Source organism: Oncorhynchus gorbuscha, linkage group LG15, assembly GCF_021184085.1.
Source record: "Oncorhynchus gorbuscha isolate QuinsamMale2020 ecotype Even-year linkage group LG15, OgorEven_v1.0, whole genome shotgun sequence".
Classification (NCBI taxonomy): Eukaryota; Metazoa; Chordata; class Actinopteri; order Salmoniformes; family Salmonidae; genus Oncorhynchus; species Oncorhynchus gorbuscha.
Window position 1 is genome coordinate 62,952,519 of NC_060187.1, and position 16,964 is coordinate 62,969,482.

The 16,964-nt window shown below is 38.8% G+C and overlaps 2 protein-coding genes across 2 annotated transcripts in view; both read right to left on the reverse strand.

The window, feature by feature from the left end:
- LOC123997688 (inactive phospholipase C-like protein 2) overlaps positions 1 to 816 on the reverse strand; it is a 63,802-nt gene extending 62,986 nt beyond the window's left edge. Inside the window, 2 exon segments of the mRNA XM_046302160.1 lie at positions 24 to 473; positions 603 to 816. Of these exon segments, the coding sequence (XP_046158116.1) occupies positions 24 to 272 (249 nt within the window). The 5' untranslated portion in view covers positions 273 to 473; positions 603 to 816.
- A 5,973-nt stretch (positions 817 to 6,789) lies between these two features.
- Positions 6,790 to 12,997, reverse strand: LOC123996403 (cysteine-rich venom protein ophanin-like). Its single transcript, XM_046299791.1, has 9 exons — positions 12,939 to 12,997; positions 12,518 to 12,613; positions 12,354 to 12,357; positions 10,826 to 10,926; positions 10,526 to 10,616; positions 10,055 to 10,197; positions 7,977 to 8,065; positions 7,770 to 7,852; positions 6,790 to 7,585 (listed from the first exon to the last, which is right to left on the reverse strand). The coding sequence occupies exons 2-9, from the start codon at positions 12,575 to 12,577 to the stop codon at positions 7,458 to 7,460; spliced, it is 699 nt and encodes a 232-aa protein (XP_046155747.1). The 5' UTR covers positions 12,578 to 12,613; positions 12,939 to 12,997; the 3' UTR covers positions 6,790 to 7,457.
- Between the last annotated feature and the right edge of the window lie 3,967 nt (positions 12,998 to 16,964).

A 16,964-nucleotide genomic window follows, 5' to 3' on the forward strand; every position in this document is an offset into this window, starting at 1 on the left:
ATCTGCATAAAAATATGATTTACCTTTATAATGCTGCTCCTGCGTGGTATTCCGGATTTGGAATCCAATCTGACAGAGGAGTTAAAGGCGGTTTCAAGCCCTGGGCTGTCATGTAACGTTTCTGATCCAACCATGTCTGCCGGTATCCCACAGTCCCCATTGAAGACGGATACTTCGTACTGCGTCTTCCCGTCTGTTTTATCACAGGGCAAAGCCACCGAATCCCCAGTATTCGATGGAGATGAGCCGTCGTTCTCTCCAAACTCCGCCATAGGCACTCCACGCACACAGACAGACCAAGTTTAGCTGTCAAGCTGCTATGTAGGTGTTTCACTTGCAACGCTGTTGTATTTATCCAATGTCCTGACTTGCTAGCGAGCTACCTCGTTATAACAACTGCACAAAAACGTTCCGTAACATTTTCTTGGTCCATATGACTGGTATTTAATGTCGCGTCTTCCATGGATTGTGCTCTGTAAAACAAAACATCAACAAGAGACATTGAATAACAATAGATTAAACTGTTCAATGCTAGACATGATCTGAAATTGTATGCCTAATAATGAGACTTTGAATGGTAACGTTAACGTTTTTTTACGTACAAACAGTTCAATTGCATTCAATGGCATTTTCAATTTGCAAAGCTGTCGGTAAAACATTGCAAAATTATTTCATAATGGATGCATTAGCTAGCTACATAGTCTCATTTGAAATTATGTCTGGTAAGTCATTCGATAGTTAGCTGCCTAGCTATGCAACATTCGTAAATTAGTTTAACGTTAGTCAACAAGTTAGCCATATTTGCGTTCGTCTGGGATAGAAGTGGCTTGTTTGTTAGCTGATGTGTTGTATATCTGGACTAGAGCTAATTTAGTTATAGCTAGCAAACGTAGTTATACGTCCTTACTCAGTCATGTTACGTTAACTGATAAATTAGCCCACGTTTAATTAACTTGCCAATAGTTAGCCAACATTAACTAACCTGGCAAACTAACACTAATGTTAGACAAATGTTTTAACTAACCCTCTCGTATCTGTTCTACAGCCACACATGCCAACATAATTTCATGTTATCACACTTGCCTTGCTTGATAAAGTCTTGTCAAAAGAGAACGAAGTTCCATTCTGTTGTGCTATCCAGCTGCAACGACGAGACTACTGTTCAGTCCACGCATCACCACCAGTTGCTGCATTAGTTAGCTTGCAATGGAGCTAATGTTAGTTAGCAAGTAGTCACCGACTAAACCCAACTGTCAATACATTTGCTGTCTAAATATGTATCTAGCGAGCTACCCGTTAAGCAAAAGTGAAAAGGTGAACGAACTACTTGTAACAGGCAGCAACGAAAACGAACCTTCTGTCAATCAAACCTTGCTCATAGAAAAATATATGTCTTATTGAAATACATGAAAACTGCTTTCATCGATCAAAACCAGTGCTTTATAATTACACTAGAAGACAGCACCGGGCACAGTTTTGAAGCCACCGCGCCTACGTCTTGGCACGCACCCACCACAGTAGAAAAAATACATTTTGGAAGCTACAGAAATGCATGTATTAATGTCTAAACACTTCCCCCCACGTTTATTATATTACAAACACCTTAATGCATACTTTACAATTATATTATGTGAGTTAAACATACATTATATTATATATATATTTAAAGTATAATTTTAAGTACTCATGTTACTGTCCCCACGACAACATCAAAATACATATGCATGTAATTCTGTCCTTGATACATTTAACTGAAATACTGTAGAAATTCATTCATTCCTTTGGAGGACACCTTCTTCTGTGGAGTGCCAATATGGCCGAACAGTGGCTTCAAAGAGTCTCTTTGGCCAATACCCAGCATATTCCATCCAGGGTGTATATATAGTGCATTCGGGAAAGTATTCAAACCACGTCCCTTTTCCATATTTTGTCATGTTACAGCCTTATTCTAATATTTGTTTCCCTCAATCTACACACAGAACCCGATAATGACCTAATTAAAACATGTTTGTAGAAATTTGTGTACATTTATTACAGATAACAAACAGAAATACCTTATTTACACAAGTATTCAGACCCTTTGCTATGAAAAATTTAAATGAAATTGAGCTCAGGTGTATCCTGTTTCCATTGATCATCCTTGAGATGTTTCTACAACTTGATAGGAGTCCACCTGTGGTAAATTCAATTGATTGGACATTATTTGGAAAGGCACACAACTGTCTATGTAAGGTCCACAATTGACCGTGCTTTTCAGAGCAAAAACCAAACCATGAAGACAAAGGAAATTGCCGTAGAGCTACGAGACAGCACTCCACCAATCAGGCCTTTATGATAGAGTGGCCAGACAGAAGCCCCTGCTCAGTAAAAGGCACATGACAGCCCTATATGAGTTTGCCAAAAGGCCCCTAAAGGACTCTCAGACCATGAGAAACAACATTCTCTGGTCTGATGAAACCAAGATGGAACTCTTTGGCCAGAACGCCAAGCATCATGTCTGGCGGAAACCTGGCACCATCTCTACGGTGAAGCATGGTGGTGGCAGCATCATGTTGGGGGGATGTTTTTCAGCGGGAGGGACTTGGAGACTAGTCCGGATCGAGGGAAAGATGAACAGAGCAAAGTACAGAGAGATCCTTGTTGAAACCCTGTTTGGCCCTGTCCGGGGGTGTCCTCTGATGGGGCCACAGTGTCTCCTGACCCCTCCTGTCTCAGCCTCCAGTATTTATGCTGCAGTAGTTTGTGTCGGGGGGCTAGGGTCAGTTTGTTATATCTGGAGTACTTCTCCTGTCCTATTCGGTGTCCTGTGTGAATCTAAGTGTGCGTTCTCTAATTCTCTCCTTCTCTCTTTCTTTCTCTCTCTCGGAGGACCTGAGCCCTAGGACCATGCCCCATGACTACCTGACATGATGACTCCTTGCTGTCCCCAGTCCACCTGACCGTGCTGCTGCTCCAGTTTCAACTGTTCTGCCTTATTATTATTCGACCATGCTGGTAATTTATGAACATTTTAACATCTTGGCCATGTTCTGTTATAATCTCCACCCGGCACAGCCAGAAGAGGACTGGCCACCCCTCATAGCCTGGTTCCTCTCTAGGTTTCTTCCTAGGTTCTGGGCATTCTAGGGAGTTTTTCCTAGCCCCCGTGCTTCTACACCTGCATTGCTTGCTGTTTGGGGTTTTAGGCTGGGTTTCTGTACAGCACTTTGTGACATCAGCTGATGTAAGAAGGGCTTTATAAATACATTTAATTTGATCAAAACACATGGTGAACCTGTAACATCACTAAGTAACAGCTCCATTGGCACAAATTTAACCATACAAATCAATATAGGTTACGATCTAGGTTTTCTCTGCATCTCCTATCAATTATTTACATTTACATTACATTTAAGTCATTTAGCAGACGCTCTTATGCAGAGCGACTTACAAATTATAAATCATCAAATATGTTGTAGAATGTTATACATTAAAAAGGAATGTTTGACTTATACAAGGAAAACCAGGGATGCTAGACATCCCAAGTGGGAATTTAGAAAACAATATACACTTAAATCATACTTCGTTAACATATTTTAAGTATATTTAAATTGGAGAAATATTAAATATTTATTGCATGTAATGTCAATTTTATTAGCGTTTAATATATGAACTACATTTCAAATGATCTAAATTGGGAAACCTGTGCTTAAGTATATTCTTTGTATATTAGATAAAAAGCTTAACAAATATACTTTGAATACACCTTAAGTACATTTTACGTATACAGTATTTCTGACAATTAGAAATATACTAAAGGTATTTGAATTAGAATTTCTGTGTTTTCTTTACAAAACATTTTTTTACAATGTTTCAAGTATAGTTTTTCAATACACTTCTGCTTATTAATCACATTAGCTATATAAAGGTTACCTTGATTGACCATGGCAGTTTCTCAGCTTAAAATAATATATATATATATATATAACTTTCATTTAACTAGGAAAGTAGGTTAAGAACAAATTCTTATTTACAATGACGGTCTACCACGGCCAAACCCGGACGACACTGGGCCCATTGTGCGCCGCCCTATGGGACTCCCAATTACGTTCGGATGTGATACAGCCTGGAATTAAACCAGGGTCTGTAGTGACGCCTCTTGCACTGAGATGCAGTGCCCAAGACCACTGCGCCACTCAGGAGCCCTTATAAAGCAGTTGAACAGGAATGCAGAAAGTACTTCAAAACGAATTATTGGCACTTGCAAAAGTATTCATACCCCTTGGATTTATTCACATTTTGTTGTTACAAAGTGGGATTCAAATGGATTTAATTGTCAACAATCTACACAAAGTACTCTAATGTTAAAGTGGAAGATTTATCATTTTTTTTAAAGATTGATTGAAATTAAATTACTAAAATATAGTCGTTGCGTAAGTATTCAGCTCCCGGAGTTTATAGTATGTAATGACACTGTTGGCAGCGATTATAGCAGTGAGTCTTCTTGCTTAAGTCTCTAAGAACTTTACACACCTGGATTGTGCAATATTAGCCCTTTATTCTTTTCAGAATCCTTCAAGCTTTGTCATGATGTTGGTGCTCATGGCTAAACAGCCATTTTCAAATCTTGCCATAGATTTTCAAGCAGATTTAAGTCAAAGTTGTAACTTGGCCACTAAGGAACATTCATTGTATTCTTGGTAAGCAACTCCAGTGTAGATTTGGCCTTGTATTGTAGGTTAATGTTCTGCTGCAAGGTGAATTCCTCTCCCAGTGTCTTTTGTAAAGCAGGCTGAAGCAGGTTTTCCTCTATGATTTTGGCTGTGCTCAGCTCCATCCCATTTCTTTTTATCCGGGACAAACTCCCCAGTATTTGCCGATATCAAGCATACCCATTCCATGATGCAGTCACCACCGTGCTTGACAATAAGTTACTCAGTGATGTTTGTGTTGGATTTGCCCCAAATACAACGCTTTGCGTTTAGTTTTTTTGCAGTATTACTTTAGTGCCTGCATACAATGTATTTTGGGGAATATTCTGTATATTTGTATTAATATTTTCACTGTCATTTAAACAATTATTGTGTCGAGACAATATCAATATTTCCCATCACAGCCATTAAACTCAGTAAGTATTTTACAAATCACCAATGGCCTCATGGTAAGATTACTGAAGAGTTTCATTCCTGTCCTGCAGCTCAGTTCAGAAGGATGACTGTATGTTTAATGTATCTGGGTGGTTAAATACATATTCCACAGCATAATTCATATCTTGACCATGCTTAAAGAGATATTCAATGTCTGGTTTGATATTGTTACCGATCTAGCAATCACTGCACTGCCCTTTTGTAAGGCTCTTGAATGGCTCCCTGGTCTTTGTAGTTGAATCTGTGCTTGAAATTCAATACTTGACTGAGGGACCTTACATATGTCGTATGAGGAAGGGTTAGTCATAAAAAAATCACATCAACCCCTCCATGTAACATGTTCTGTGATTTCTTAAGCCTGAACTAATTTATGCTTACACCATTTTATTATTTATCTTCCACTTTGACATTGGAGTATTTTGATAACACACATGACAATTAAAGTTTTAGGGAAGTTATAGGCCCCGGATTGAACATAATTATACACTCGCAAAGCCAACTAAAAACGAGGGCTGAGGGCCTTACGTTGAAAACTTCCCTTGCTTGGCTAATCATTTGGACCACTCGCCAAGATGGCGATGGGGATTCCCCCAAGGGCATAAGGCGAGGGTAAGTGGACGAGGGTGTGTCTTTTAAGTCAAATCAATGCTTCAATTTAAAAACAACCAAGTGTAATTTTTAATTAATATACTGAAATTACAATTCAAGCGTTTCAAATTGAAGTACAGTTTTAATGAGTGTGTTTAAGTTTAAAGATGGTGAACATATAGTATACTAAAAGACTGAAAAACAATTCATTTAAACTATATTTTGAATAAGTGTATTGAAGATTGACAATAGTATATTTATAGTATACTAAAAGCTTAAAAACAATTCATTTAAAGTACACTTTTAATAAAGGTGTAATGATAAGTGTAAGGATATTATATGTATAGTATACTTAGGATATACAAGAGAGAAATCTCGTATTTGATGTATATTATAATTTTTTGTATATTTAAGTATACTTGTAATATATTAAAATATTACACATTTTTCGCATGGGATGTTAATCAGCAAATGTTAAGATCTTGGATATAATTCAAGATGCTAGATTGTGTCAATCCAAATGATTTCCTGGGTAAAAAATATAGCATTTTACAGTCTGAAAAATGTCAATCTGAGACGTTATCAATATGCTGTATTTATGTAAATTCTCAACAGAAGACTATGTTCCTTCAATAGCATAGCCTATAGAGTTATTGAAACAGATAACAGTATAATTCATTGTTTTGCTTGTAGCATCTCTTATTCTCTTTAGCTATTTAAAAAGGATCCTTACAGTTTACATTCTAATATTTTAGTCTAAGTTAACCATGTCTGAGTTTGTGTAGAAGGGTATGCATAGTTCACATAAATCAATTGTTAAAAAGAAATATTGATCAGTTCCAGGATGTTGTAAGGGACATGAGAAGGGACGGTGTGTATCAAGCCTGCAGATAGTTATTCTGATACAGAATTGACTGTTGTACAACAGAGGCATCTGGTGGTGACACTGACTATCTGATAGGGACCTGTTACTGAGGCCTTTGGATCTATTTCCATCACCTCAGTTTCCCATTTAAAATCATAAGAAAATGTTGTGCTTTGGGGGTTGTAAAACCATTAACACAGAGTCCATGAATGAATCTTCATGATCGTTTAATGTGATTGAGGAAAATAATAAGGGTTATATAATTCTGTCACGTGAAAACATTTAATTTTGATAGAGAAAATTACGAGCAGCATTCCTTGCATTCCATCAAACATCAAATAATGCCCTGAGTCAACTTAAAGTTAAACGTGTTGATGTATTACTGTTCTGTATAACCACATTACTGTGTAGTTTATTAGCAGAAATTTAAGTATCAAAATGTTCACTGTTACAGTAACTGATGGAAATATTGCCTTCTCAAAAATGTAGAAGATATTCTTATTCAACTTGCATGCAAATAAAATATGGATTTTTTGGGAGGTCAAATTGGTATGAAGACATTGAAATCAATGAAAGGGAACAAAAGAAATTGCTCTGCTTCCAACTATCATTAGTTACTATAGGTTAGACACCCTATGTTACCCCCAGAATAAGAATAATGTTTTAAGGTTTTAACTGTACCTTAGACCTAGAGTGATAATTAAGATATTATTAGTGACAGTTAGTATTTTTCAAATGAACTGACTTCACCAGAAGTACAGTAGATAGATCAACCAGGTGTATGTTTTTTTTCCGTTTTTTTCTCATAGACAAGGAAACAACAGAGGAATCATTCAAAGTTATCTTTCAGTGGACCATTTTGAAGAGGCCTGGTGGTTTCATATTATTTTGGAGGTGCACTGGCAGAGGGCGGGACACCAGGCGTACACCAAAGAGTTGCTGCATCCGGCCTGCTTTTTCATGGCGTCACAGTTGGCATACTTGTTTACGTAAGGACAGGGATTGGCTGAAATGACACATGAGAAGAAACATTGGCAGTCAATTCATTGTATATTGACAGTTTACATTTGGTGATTATTGTACATTGAACCTGTGTGGACATGTTTTTAAAAGGCATCACTAACATTGCTGAGTCATATTGGTAAGATTTTAGACGGCAGGCATGTGTTTTCATCCTGTCTGGTACTTACTGCAAAGCTTATTTTCGCAGGAGTTGGGGCAGTCAGCACATGTAGCTCCTTCCTTGTATGGAGCCACTCCTTTGTAGTTTCCCCTGTTAACCAAAGTATTGAAATGATTCCTGGATGATGCCTACCTTCCCACTACCAGTTACAGTAAATAGGGTGAAATTGTACACAGGTGTTAGGTGCATTTTGGGTGTGATTGGTGCAACATACGCTCTGTAGTATTGGCATCCATAGAAGTAGACTGGGCCAGGACACAAGGTCACACCACAGCCAACCTTGTACGAACTGTTCCAAACCACCTACAGGTATATGGAAGGAAACGCAGTTTAGTGTGATCAGAGTTTCATTGGCAAATAACCATAATGACACTTGTCGGTAACTACACACCTCTCTGACGACCATACAGCATAGCAAATCAAATCACATTTCCTTGGTCGCATGAACATATTTAGCAGATGTTATTGCAGGTGTAGCATAATGGTCCATAGCAATATACAGTACCGGAATACAATATGTTAAGAACACCTGCTCTTTCCATGACATAGACTGACCAGGTGAATCCAGCAGAAAGCTAGGATCCCTTATTGATGTCACTTGTTAAATCCACTTCAATCAGCATAGATGAAGGGGAGGAGACCGGTTAAAGAAATATTTTTAAGCCCTGAGACAATTGAGACATGGATTGTGTATGTGTGCCATTCAGAGGGTGAATGGGAAAGTGTCTTTGAATGGGCTATGGTAGTAGGTGCCAGATGCACCAGTGTGTGGGGGGGGCAACTCAATATTAGGAATGTTTGGTATACTCAGTGTATGTACAGTACAATGACTGAAATTGCTACTCAAAGAAATGTCAATTAGTTAGTAATCTATTTTGTAAGTATACTCCTTTGGTGTCAACAAGTATATGCAATTAAACATCCCTGAAAATGTATGTGACAGAATATGAACTGTAGTTTTGGTGTGTGTTTCCTATCTGACCCTAATTAGTGGTGGACATGTAAAATGTATAAAAATACAACATAGTCCATTGCGGGTCCTTTTGTACCTAAAGGTCCAGTGTTAAGACTGCATAGTGTTGTTGCTGTGCACTCTGTTTTGGGTGTGGTCGAATCTGTTCAGAAGGTATGTTTATTTCTCTATCGGTGTGCTTAGGGTCGTTGTCCTGTTGGAAGGTGAACCTTTGCTCCAGTCTGAGGTCCTGAGCGCTCTGGAGCAGGCTTTCATCAAGGATCCCATTGTACTTTGCTCCGTTCATCTTTCCTCGATCCTGACTAGTGTCCCAGTCCCTGCCGCTGAAAAAACATCATCACAGCATGATGCTGACACCACCACCATGCTTCACCATATGGATGGTGCCAGTTTTCCTCCAGATGTGACGCTAGGCATTCAGGCCAAATAGTTCAATCTTGGTTTCATCAGACCAGAGAATCTTGTTTCTCATGGTCTGAGAGTCCTTTCGGTGCCTTTTGGCAAACTCATAGCGGGCTTTCATGTGTCTTTTTATTGAGGAGTGGCCTCTGTCTGGCCACTCTACCATAAAGGCCTTATTGGTGGAGTGCTGCAGAGATAGTTTTCCTTCTGGAAGATTCTCCACAGAGGAACTCTGGCGCTCTGCCAGAGTGACCATCAGGTTCTTGGTCACCTCTCTGACCGTGGCCCTTCGCCCCTGATTGCTCAGTTTGGCCGGGTGGAGAGATCTAGGAGGAGTCTTGGTCGTTCCGAACTTCTTCCATTTAAGAATGATGGAGGCCACTGTGTTCTTGGGGACCTGCAGACATTTTTTGGTACCCTTCCCCAGATCTGTGCCTTGACACAATCCTGTCTCAGAGCTCTCAGACAATTCCTTCGACCTGATGGCTTGGTTTTTGCTCTGACATGCACTGTCAACTGTGGGACCTTATATAGACAGGTGTGTGCCTTTCCAAATCATGTCCAATCAATTGAATTTACCACAGGTGGACTCCAATCAAGTTGTAGAAACATCTCAAGGATGATCAATGAAAATTGAGCTCAGGTGCATCCTGTTTTCAAGTCTCCTAGCAAAGGGTCTGAATACTTATTCAAATAAGGTATTTCTGTTTTTTGTTTTTAATAAATGTGCAAAATAAAAATAAAATAAATCTGTTTTCGCTTAGTCATGATGGGGTATTGTGTGTGTGTGTGAGGAAGTTGTTTTATTTAATCCATTTTAGAATAAGGCTAACAAAATGTGAAAAATGTCAAGGGGTCTGAATACTTTCTGAAGGCACTTCATGTCATAATGTATCTGCACATAAGATGAATGTTACCTGTGTGTAGTGGCCGATGGGTTTACCATTGATAGATCCATTGGGATAGGAGTAGTCTCTGACCTCACTGTGCCAGGCTGTAACGGTTTGAGTCCAATTCCTCGAAGTAGAGGACATGAACAGGTTCTCACCCATTTCGTAGTCTGTTCATAAGTAAAGCATGCATGGAAAAGTTTGCTACATACTGTCGGTGGGTAACAATGAAATCAAACTGGAGCAGTTGACGAAAATGTATTTGAATGCAGGATATAAGATGTCAACCAATATAAGATACCAGGTAAGCTACCATAGTCACTGGTGATAAGAAATCATGACATTCCAAATATATTTGAGCTTAAGATTGCGCTCACATTGATACCATTGCAGCGAAAGTCTTGAGTTGCGTGAATCAATCAAATATATTTGTCTTAGTTTGCTCTACAGCAGGGGACGAACAGGAGATGTCAAGGAGAGACAAAGGGGAAAACGTACCGCCAAGCATGCGACTGCTGGGTGGGCCATGAGTCATGGAGCAGGTGTCAACCCAAGCCTGAGCACTGGCCGCTGCCTCCTCGCTCCAGTTCTGCAGATCAGATACAAAAAACTCTAGAATAATGCCATCCACAAGACTGACATCCACATACTAGTGTCCAAGGAGTATACCATAGGGCTGCTCTATGAATTACATATCAGGGATTATACTCTTTACGATGGATTTTGGGGGATACTATGTTGGAAACATTGATTCTGTGGTTGTTACTGATGGAAAGTATATGAATCATGAAAGCGTACCATCTTGAGCATGTCTCTAGCAGTTGGCGTAACCGCTCTCCGGAAGGCGTTGTGCTGGTTAAGGATCTCAGCCTGAACTACTGGGCTGTCTGGGCATAATTCTACACACACACACACACACACACATTATATTGTGGGATTATATGCACATTACTTACACCACAGGTAAATTCTTCACTAAACCATAATACAAAGCAACTATTTACTCCTAATGTATTTTCCAACATCTTGATTATGAGTCCCAAATCAATCCACTTTCTTTTGAAAAACAGCACGTGATGAATTAAACATTGTGTGTAATGGCTAAATCCAGTTTAAATAGTTTAGAATCATGTTGGTAGAGGATAGTGAAAGTGCACACCGTTTGCAAAGTCTTCACATTTTGCTGCATGAAATTGAAAGGGATTAATTGCAGGGGGGGGGGGGGGTCTCCTACAGTACAGATCTACTCAACCTACTCCACCTTTCTGAAGTAAAATGGAGTTATAGAAAATGTAAACACACTGCAACAAAAAAACAAAGATGTTTTGTTTTTGCGTATGTCTTCACACCCCAGAGTTAATAATTGGTGGAGCAGCCATTACAGATGTAAATAATTTAGAATAACATTCTACCGACTGTGCACAACTCTTAGGGCAGCATATGCCAATTATTTTTTGTCAGAATTGCTCAAGCGCAGTAAATTTGGTTGGGTATCATTGATGGAAAGCATATTTAAACCACTTTTCAAGCTAATTTATGTCAGGAGTCCAGACCACTCGGCGACACAACACCTTTTGGAAATCCATTCGGGTGTGTCTTTGACATAAGGTTAGGTATAATTGTCTCACTGAAAAATACAACTCTATCCCAGGGTTTTCAGAAGACTGAGGGGATTTTTTGGTCAATATTTACCTGGTCTTTGCGGCTTTCATATTTATTTTGAAATTGACAAACTCCCCAGTCCCTGCCGATGACAAGCTTTACCAAAACATGAATCTGCCACCATAATAATAACCCTGAGGTAGTTTTTTTTCTACAGGAAAATTATAACTATTTTAATGCCAAAGACACACCTGAATGGCTTTCCAAGAGGTGTTTACTTGTTCCTGAATGGTCCAGTCTCAATCCTGATTTTAATCTCCTTAAAAAAGGTTTGAATATTGCTGTCCATCAATGATTCCCAGCCAAAATTACTGAGCTTTAGCAATTTTGACAAAACAATGAATACATGTTTTCATTGTGTTGTGCGAAGTTGGTCGAATCTTATTCAAAATGATTCAATGCTTTTAAGGGCTGCCAAAGGTGCTTCAGCCAAGTATGAACTCTGGGATGTCAAGACATATGCAATCGAGACATTTTCATTTAATTTAGAATTGATTTGGAGAATGTTCTACAACTGTCTGTCACTTTTAAAATCTGGAGTCGGTTGTGTAGCTCTGTTGTGGAACATATGAAAATTAATCGCTTTTTAAATGTTACGGCAGCGAGGGGTGTGTAGACTTTCACTGGACACTGTGTTAGAATGTCCGCAAGGCATTGTACTTACGTGACTGTGGGCACAGCAGTAGGAGATGGCCCAAGGGAAAGAATGAAAAGCTTTCAGAGTCAGATCTTTCATAAATACTTTAACATGTAATTGGCCTCACATCTAATGTACTGTTCCATTTTACATATGTGGTTTTCTTTTCAGTAATTAGTAGCAGTACTTACCACATTGCACGCAGAGTACACGTCATGCAGTGTGAGGATGCAAACCAATAACGCAAACATTGTGTCTGAAATCCGGGAGAGAGACACTGCACCTATCTAGAAATAAGAATCCACATGATCAGAATGGAGTACCTTGCCTTAGTTGACCTGTTGTCAGAACCTTTGCACAACTGTATGAAAGTATCTATTGCATTTTTGTTACTGTATTTTAACACCAACTTTTGTCTCTTCTCACTAACATATTCACATTGATAGCCATAAGCAAAAAATGTACTAAACAATGAAAATAGGCAATCCTTTGAGAATCAAGAGACTAGCCTTTGCAGATCGTGGAGACTGATGAATTCATATTTTAACTTGCATGTTCTCGAATAGTTAATGCTGCAAAGATCTGTAATTCTTGCAGAGCGAAGAGGCTTACCTGCTCATGGGTCTTCAAGAGGTTGAGTGGCGCTTGGTGCTGTTCTTTTTCCTTTTATAGGGCCAACGCCGGGCTACATTCGTGACTGTGGTAGGCTCACCTTTTTTTTCACTACTAATGATGCAGAGGCTATCAATATTACACAATAGATTCAGAACAACAATGCATCCAGAAACCAGCATTGAGAAGCTGACAGAGGTAAATATGAACTTGTAAGCGCATGGGGTGTAGTTTCTCCACTCTGCAGCCCTCCACAAAGAAAGGAGAAGCGCTCTGTAAATACTAGTGTAAATAAAATAACAATTATGGATGGCGTTGACTGCATATGAGTGGATACATTTCTTTGTTTGGAATGATACACCAATTAGGGACCTTACAGTGGCAAATAGTCTTCCTTGAGTTTGTTCTAGCTTGCACTTTTGTCAGTCAGATTAATTAGCCTTTGCCTGTGGGGTCTGTCTAGCCAATGTGTCTGGGCCACAATAATGACTGTTTAGTGTGTATGACCAAATCCTTTTGTATAAATTCAGTTAACAAAGAAGGATTTATCCTTTGAATAATAACTATCTGCCTCAGAGGTCAGAGGCATTTCTTTAAAAATGGAATGCATGACTTGTTGGCAACTGACATAATACAATTGGAAATAATTTTGTACACCTTATCATGATGCAAGGTGACTTTGGGTGTTCAGAAAGGTCCCTAACAAATAAAGTGGATACCGAGTCAGTTGCACAACTGAATGCCTTCCGCATTTAAATCAACCCCTCTGCATCGGAGAGGTGTGGGGGGCTCCCTTAATCAACATCCACGGCACCCAGGGAACAGTGGGTGAACTGCCTTGCTCAGGACGACAGATTTTCACCTTATCAACTTGGGGACTCAACCCAGAAACCTTTCAGTTACTGGCCTAATGCTCTAACCACTAGGCTACCTGCCACCCTCAATAAGATCATTGGATTATGCTAATGACTTGACTTTATATCAAGATCTCGTTAACTTTGATTAATAAACCATTAAATCACTGAATTGACTGTGTATCATTGCTAATAAACAAATGTCTGTCATAGTCAAGGTGTAATTTGTTTTTTCCAAATCGATTCCCTCTATCCCTAAAAGGCTGAAATACAGTATGTCTAGAGGGCACATAGAAAGTGGGTAGGTAAATTTATGAGAATAGTATTTTTAAAAATCTGCAACACACTTAAAATGCAATGCGAGAATATGCTGAAACCAAGCACCCAGGTCATGTCTTTCAATGTCATATCACCTTTACCATCATTAACCTGTCAAGAACGCTTGAGATGTTTGTATATTTAACTGGGTGTTGCTCTCTACATACTATACATTTCTGGGTGCAGCAAATACAATACATGCTATGCTCTCTGACCTAAAAATACCAAATAAAGTACAAATGCAACATTCAACAATTACAAAGATTTTACTGAGTAACAGTTCATATGGGGAAATCAGTCAATTGAAAGAAATTCATTAGACCCTAATCCATGGATTTCAGATGACTGGGAATACAGATATGCATCTGTTGGTCATAGATTCCTTTTTTTTTAAACGTAGGGGCGTGGATCAGAACCAGTCAGTATCTGTTGTGACCATCATTTTCCTCATGTAGTACGACATCTCCTTCGCATTGAGTTGATCAGGCTGTTGATTGTGGCCTGTGGAATGTTGTCCAACTCCTCTTCAATGGCTGTGCGAAGTTGCTGGATATTGGCGGGAACTGGAACATGCTGTCCTATGTGTCGATTCAGAGCATCCCAAATATGCTCAAATGTTGACATGTCTAGTGAGTATGCAGGCCATGGAAGAACTGGGTCATTTTCAGCTTCTGGAAATTGTTATATTTTTGGTCCTGATGTGGTAAGACAGTTGAAATGAAATCAAAATCCATTTTGAAAGTTATATTCTTCAAGACTCAATGGCTATACAGTGTATTAATTGAAATGTCCTGAAATGGATGTACCAATCCCTGATTGCCCCTTTTAAATAATGTTTACAGTTTTTTTTTACAATTACTAACAAGCATTTACTTATACGTAAGCTACTTTTTCTAAAGTCTTAACACAGCAACATCACACAATTAGCCAAATAGTACATTTTCTGCTCAAAACCATATTTTGTTCCTTAAACACCAACTCTCCATTTTAAAATACAAAAAAACTTTCTCTACATACACTAACTCTATCAAAACACGGCAAACCCGACTCAATATCTAATCATTGTCAAAACACTTACACATGTTTTCTATCCAAGAGGAACATATAGGAAATCATAGCACAGCGACTTTCAAAAATACTAAAAGTTGATGGCATTACAAAAACTGCATTACTTTTCATGTTTCAGTTCTACCTGCATACAATAGACAATACGAAATCCATAGTGTTTCATAATTCAGTTTCCTTTTACTGTAAACCACGACATTTTTTGGTTGAGTGTTGAATGTGTGCATTTTTGGCAACATACTATCTAAAAGTGAATCAGTTATCTTTACTTTATAGAACGTAGAGTAGAAAAAAATATTAAGTGACAGAATTGCTGCAGTAAAATCTTTATTAGCAACATGAAATTGCTGCCAGTGATCAATAACAAAACACAACATACGTGGCCTTTGGTTCCAAATGTGTAAAAATAAAACATAATTACAGTACAAAAGGCACAGAGGGGAAAAAACACAAAAATGCACAGTTCTGTTCTAATCTATATGATCTTCAGCATTTGGCCACATGTTCTCATCCACATCACATCTTATGTCGTCTCTCGCTATGCAGCTTGGATAGAAATGCTTGGCATGCCTTATCCACCCCTGGCAGTCTTCAGCTAAGAAGTCGCTGCACCCAGCATCCATTACATCCAGGAGGGACATTTGGTCATGTGGCCGATGATCATCCACTTTCCACCTCCAGGCCACAAAAAAGGTGAGTAGGTGGGGAGGAAAAGGAAACCATTCTTGGATGGGCTGCAAACCAGTTTGTGATTGCATGTGAATGGTGGAATGCTACATTGCCTCATGCAATCACAAATGTTGTACTTTGTACTGCCCCCCTGATTGCTGCTTCAGTAGGAGAGAGATCGGTCCCTCTTTTTGTGTGTCTGACAGTTTGCCATTTATATACAAAGAATTTAAAACATGATAGTAATGGATCTGTCAGTAGTTTATAAAATGTTTATATCTCCATTGGAATGTCCAGGCTAGGGCTTTTCCCCATCTGAAAGGAATCAATTGCCATCGATAATTCATTTTGTGTAATTAGACCTTCACAAGAATACTGTTTTTTGTCACATAGTTTTTTTAAAGATTGCAAGAAGGATATAACTCATCGTGAAGTGAGGTTGGAGGAAGGTGACAATAGAACATTTATTTACAACATTTTACTTCCTCATTCAAAATCTCCTTTGGTGAGAAGTATTTTGTCTGTAATTATTTTGTTACATTTATATATTGAAGGTTGAGGCATTTTTTGGTCGTTCTCCATCCAGTTTGTTCAGTTTTTTTTAGATAAATGAAGCCTGATCTTTCCTGATTAAGATCCTCAAACTTAATCCCTGACCCCCCACACACACACACACACACACACAGTTGTATGACCTATAGATATTGAACTATCCTCAGACTGTACAGTTCCATTCTTCCAGTGTCTCTTGAATATTTGAGCCATGTGAAGCTGTACCTTCAGTAATAAACACTAGAGGGCATTCTCACTTATTTAAAGGATGAGGCAGCTACACTCTCCTCTGTATGTATTTGGACCAGAAAATGTTTTTAATCTATGTATTTGGACAGTGAAGCAGAAATGTTTTTTAATCTGCAAAACATTTCAAATGCAATGAGAGATTATGCTGAAACCAAACACCCACGTCACCTTTACCATCATTCACCTGTCAACAACACTTATGTTTGTATATTTAACTGGGTGTTCCTCTCTACACACTATACATTTTTGGGATTTAGCAAATACAATGGCGGATGAGATAGCAAAGGCTCAGGTTGCCCAGCCCGGCAGTGATAGAATC